General features: G+C 51.3%; 1 protein-coding gene across 1 annotated transcript; it reads left to right on the forward strand.

The window, feature by feature from the left end:
* The first annotated feature begins 234 nt into the window (after positions 1 to 234).
* On the forward strand, positions 235 to 3531 carry LOC138487498 (axoneme-associated protein mst101(2)-like). Its single transcript, XM_069614006.1, has one exon. The coding sequence runs from the start codon at positions 235 to 237 to the stop codon at positions 3529 to 3531; it is 3297 nt and encodes a 1098-aa protein (XP_069470107.1).
* Positions 3532 to 3999: the final 468 nt, after the last annotated feature.

The following is a 3999-nucleotide window of genomic DNA, read 5'->3' on the forward strand; positions in this document are numbered from 1 at the left end:
CAGGATCTACATCTTCAGAGATGATCACAAGCATCCTTCACATCTCCAACATCCCACCAAATAATATGGGGATTCATGCATGATATTTCTGGAGCATCATCCACAATTGACTATGATGCCTTTCATGCTACCCTGAACAAGGCAATAGACATGCTGAAACCATGCCGCCATGCTACCCTGAAGACGGCAATGGACATGCTGGAACCATGATGCCATGCCACCCTGAAAAAGGCAATGGACATGCTGAAACCATGCCGCCATGCTACCCTGAAGAAGGCAATGGACATGCTGAAACCATGCCTCCATGCTACCCTGAAGAAGGCAATGGACATGCTGAAACCATGCCGCCATGCTACCCTGAAGACGGCAATGGACATGCTGGAACCATGCCGCCATGCCACCCTGAAAAAGGCAATAGACATGCTGAAACCATGCCGCCATGCTACCCTGAACAAGGCAATAGACATGCTGAAACCATGTCGCCATGCTACCCTGAAGACGGCAATGGACATGCTGGAACCATGCTGCCATGCCACCCTGAAAAAGGCAATAGACATGCTGAAACCATGCCGCCATGCTACCCTGAAGAAGGCAATGGACATGCTGAAACCATGCCTCCATGCCACCCTGAAGAAGGCAATGGACATGCTGAAACCATGCCGCCATGCTACCTTGAAAAAGGCAATAGACATGCTGAAACCATGGCTCCATGCTACCCTGAAGAAGGCAATGGACATGCTGAAACCATGCCTCCATGCCACCCTGAAGAAGGCAATGGACATGCTGAAACCATGCCTCCATGCCACCCTGAACAAGGCAATAGACATGCTGAAACCATGCCGCCATGCTACCCTGAAGACGGCAATGGACATGCTGGAACCATGCTGCCATGCCACCCTGAAAAAGGCAATAGACATGCTGAAACCATGCCGCCATGCTACCCTGAAGAAGGCAATGGACATGCTGAAACCATGCCGCCATGCTACCCTGAAGAAGGCAATGGACATGCTGAAACCATGCCTCCATGCTACCCTGAAGAAGGCAATGGACATGCTGAAACCATGCCGCCATGCTACCCTGAAGACAGCAATGGACATGCTGGAACCATGCCGCCATGCCACCCTGAAAAAGGCAATATACATGCTGAAACCATGCCGCCATGCTACCCTGAACAAGGCAATAGACATGCTGAAACCATGCCGCCATGCTACCCTGAAGACGGCAATGGACATGCTGGAACCATGCTGCCATGCCACCCTGAAAAAGGCAATAGACATGCTGAAACCATGCCGCCATGCTACCCTGAAGAAGGCAATGGACATGCTGAAACCATGCCTCCATGCCACCCTGAAGAAGGCAATGGACATGCTGAAACAATGCCGCCATGCTACCTTGAAAAAGGCAATAGACATGCTGAAACCATGGCTCCATGCTACCCTGAAGAAGGCAATGGACATGCTGAAACCATGCCTCCATGCCACCCTGAAGAAGGCAATGGACATGCTGAAACTATGCCTCCATGCCACCCTGAACAAGGCAATAGACATGCTGAAACCATGCCGCCATGCTACCCTGAAGACGGCAATGGACATGCTGGAACCATGCTGCCATGCCACCCTGAAAAAGGCAATAGACATGCTGAAACCATGCCGCCATGCTACCCTGAAGAAGGCAATGGACATGCTGAAACCATGCCTCCATGCCACCCTGAAGAAGGCAATGGACATGCTGAAACCATGCCTCCATGCCACCCTGAAGAAGGCAATAAACATGCTGAAACCATGCCGCCATGCTACCCTGAAGAAGGCAATAAACATGCTGCAACCATGCCACCATGCTACCCTGCAGACGGCAATAGACATGCTGAAACCATGCCGCCATGCTACCTTGAAAAAGGCAATAGACATGCTGAAACCATGGCTCCATGCTACCCTGAAGAAGGCAATGGACATGCTGAAACCATGCCTCCATGCCACCCTGAAGAAGGCAATGGACATGCTGAAACCATGCCTCCATGCCACCCTGAACAAGGCAATAGACATGCTGAAACCATGCCGCCATGCTACCCTGAAGACGGCAATGGACATGCTGGAACCATGCTGCCATGCCACCCTGAAAAAGGCAATAGACATGCTGAAACCATGCCGCCATGCTACCCTGAAGAAGGCAATGGACATGCTGAAACCATGCCTCCATGCCACCCTGAAGAAGGCAATGGACATGCTGAAACCATGCCTCCATGCCACCCTGAAGAAGGCAATAAACATGCTGAAACCATGCCGCCATGCTACCCTGAAGAAGGCAATAAACATGCTGAAACCATGCCACCATGCTACCCTGCAGACGGCAATAGACATGCTGAAACCATGCCGCCATGCTACCTTGAAAAAGGCAATAGACATGCTGAAACCATGGCTCCATGCTACCCTGAAGAAGGCAATGGACATGCTGAAACCATGCCTCCATGCCACCCTGAAGAAGGCAATGGACATGCTGAAACCATGCCTCCATGCCACCCTGAACAAGGCAATAGACATGCTGAAACCATGCCGCCATGCTACCCTGAAGACGGCAATGGACATGCTGGAACCATGCTGCCATGCCACCCTGAAAAAGGCAATAGACATGCTGAAACCATGCCGCCATGCTACCCTGAAGAAGGCAATGGACATGCTGAAACCATGCCTCCATGCCACCCTGAAGAAGGCAATGGACATGCTGAAACCATGCCTCCATGCCACCCTGAAGAAGGCAATAAACATGCTGAAACCATGCCGCTATGCTACCCTGAAGAAGGCAATAAACATGCTGAAACCATGCCACCATGCTACCCTGCAGACGGCAATAGACATGCTGAAACCATGCCGCCATGCTACCTTGAAAAAGGCAATAGACATGCTGAAACCATGGCTCCATGCTACCCTGAAGAAGGCAATGGACATGCTGAAACCATGCCTCCATGCCACCCTGAAGAAGGCAATGGACATGCTGAAACCATGCCTCCATGCCACCCTGAAAAAGGCAATAAACATGCTGAAACCATGCCGCCATGCTACCCTGCAGACTGCAATAGACATGCTGAAACCATGCCGCCATGCTACCTTGAAAAAGGCAATAGACATGCTGAAACCATGGCTCCATGCTACCCTGAAGAAGGCAATGGACATGCTGAAACCATGCCTCCATGCCACCCTGAAGAAGGCAATGGACATGCTGAAACCATGCCTCCATGCCACCCTGAAGAAGGCAATAAACATGCTGAAACCATGCCGCTATGCTACCCTGAAGAAGGCAATAAACATGCTGAAACCATGCCGTCATGCTACCCTGAAGACGGCAATGGACATGCTGAAACCATGCCACCATGCTACCCTGAACAAGGCAATAGACAGGCTGAAACCATGCCACCATGCTACCCTGAAGACGGCAATGGACATGCTGAAACCATGCCGCCATGCTACCCTGAAGATAGCAATGGAAATGCTGAAACCATGCTGCCATGCTACCCTGAAGAAGGCAATAGTGTTCTGACTTGAGTGTCGTGTAGACCGATGAGACCTCCGTCCCCAAGTGACGCACAGGGGACCCAAAAGAACCCCGCTGTGCGACCTTTGGAGCCACAGGTGGGAGATGTTACTTCCCGGATCCACGGAACCTCTGGAACACCGATGCTGCTGCAGAAAGAACGGGGTTAAGTACCAGGCAAATACAATATAATACAAGAATCAGAGTATCTGAATAATCTTACCTATCCGGTGGTTGGAAAACCCGGGAGACCTAGTGAGGGAGGTTCGAGACTCAGATGAGAGGCAGTCCCCAGAACAACAGGGACCAGAGTCACACGTGGACACAGGAGGGCCCACCTGAGATTAGAGCTGGAGGCGTAGCGTGAGTTCCCAAAGGGCAATGGCATAGAAGTCCAACAAAAGTACCAAGGGATGATCCGAAAGACAGATGAGGGACAGGTCGAGGTTCAGCAATGAGTAAACAGTTCCAAGC

The sequence above is a fragment of the Ambystoma mexicanum genome, chromosome 9 (assembly GCF_040938575.1).
Source record: "Ambystoma mexicanum isolate Mex_15411 chromosome 9, UKY_AmexF1_1, whole genome shotgun sequence".
Taxonomy (NCBI): Eukaryota; Metazoa; Chordata; class Amphibia; order Caudata; family Ambystomatidae; genus Ambystoma; species Ambystoma mexicanum.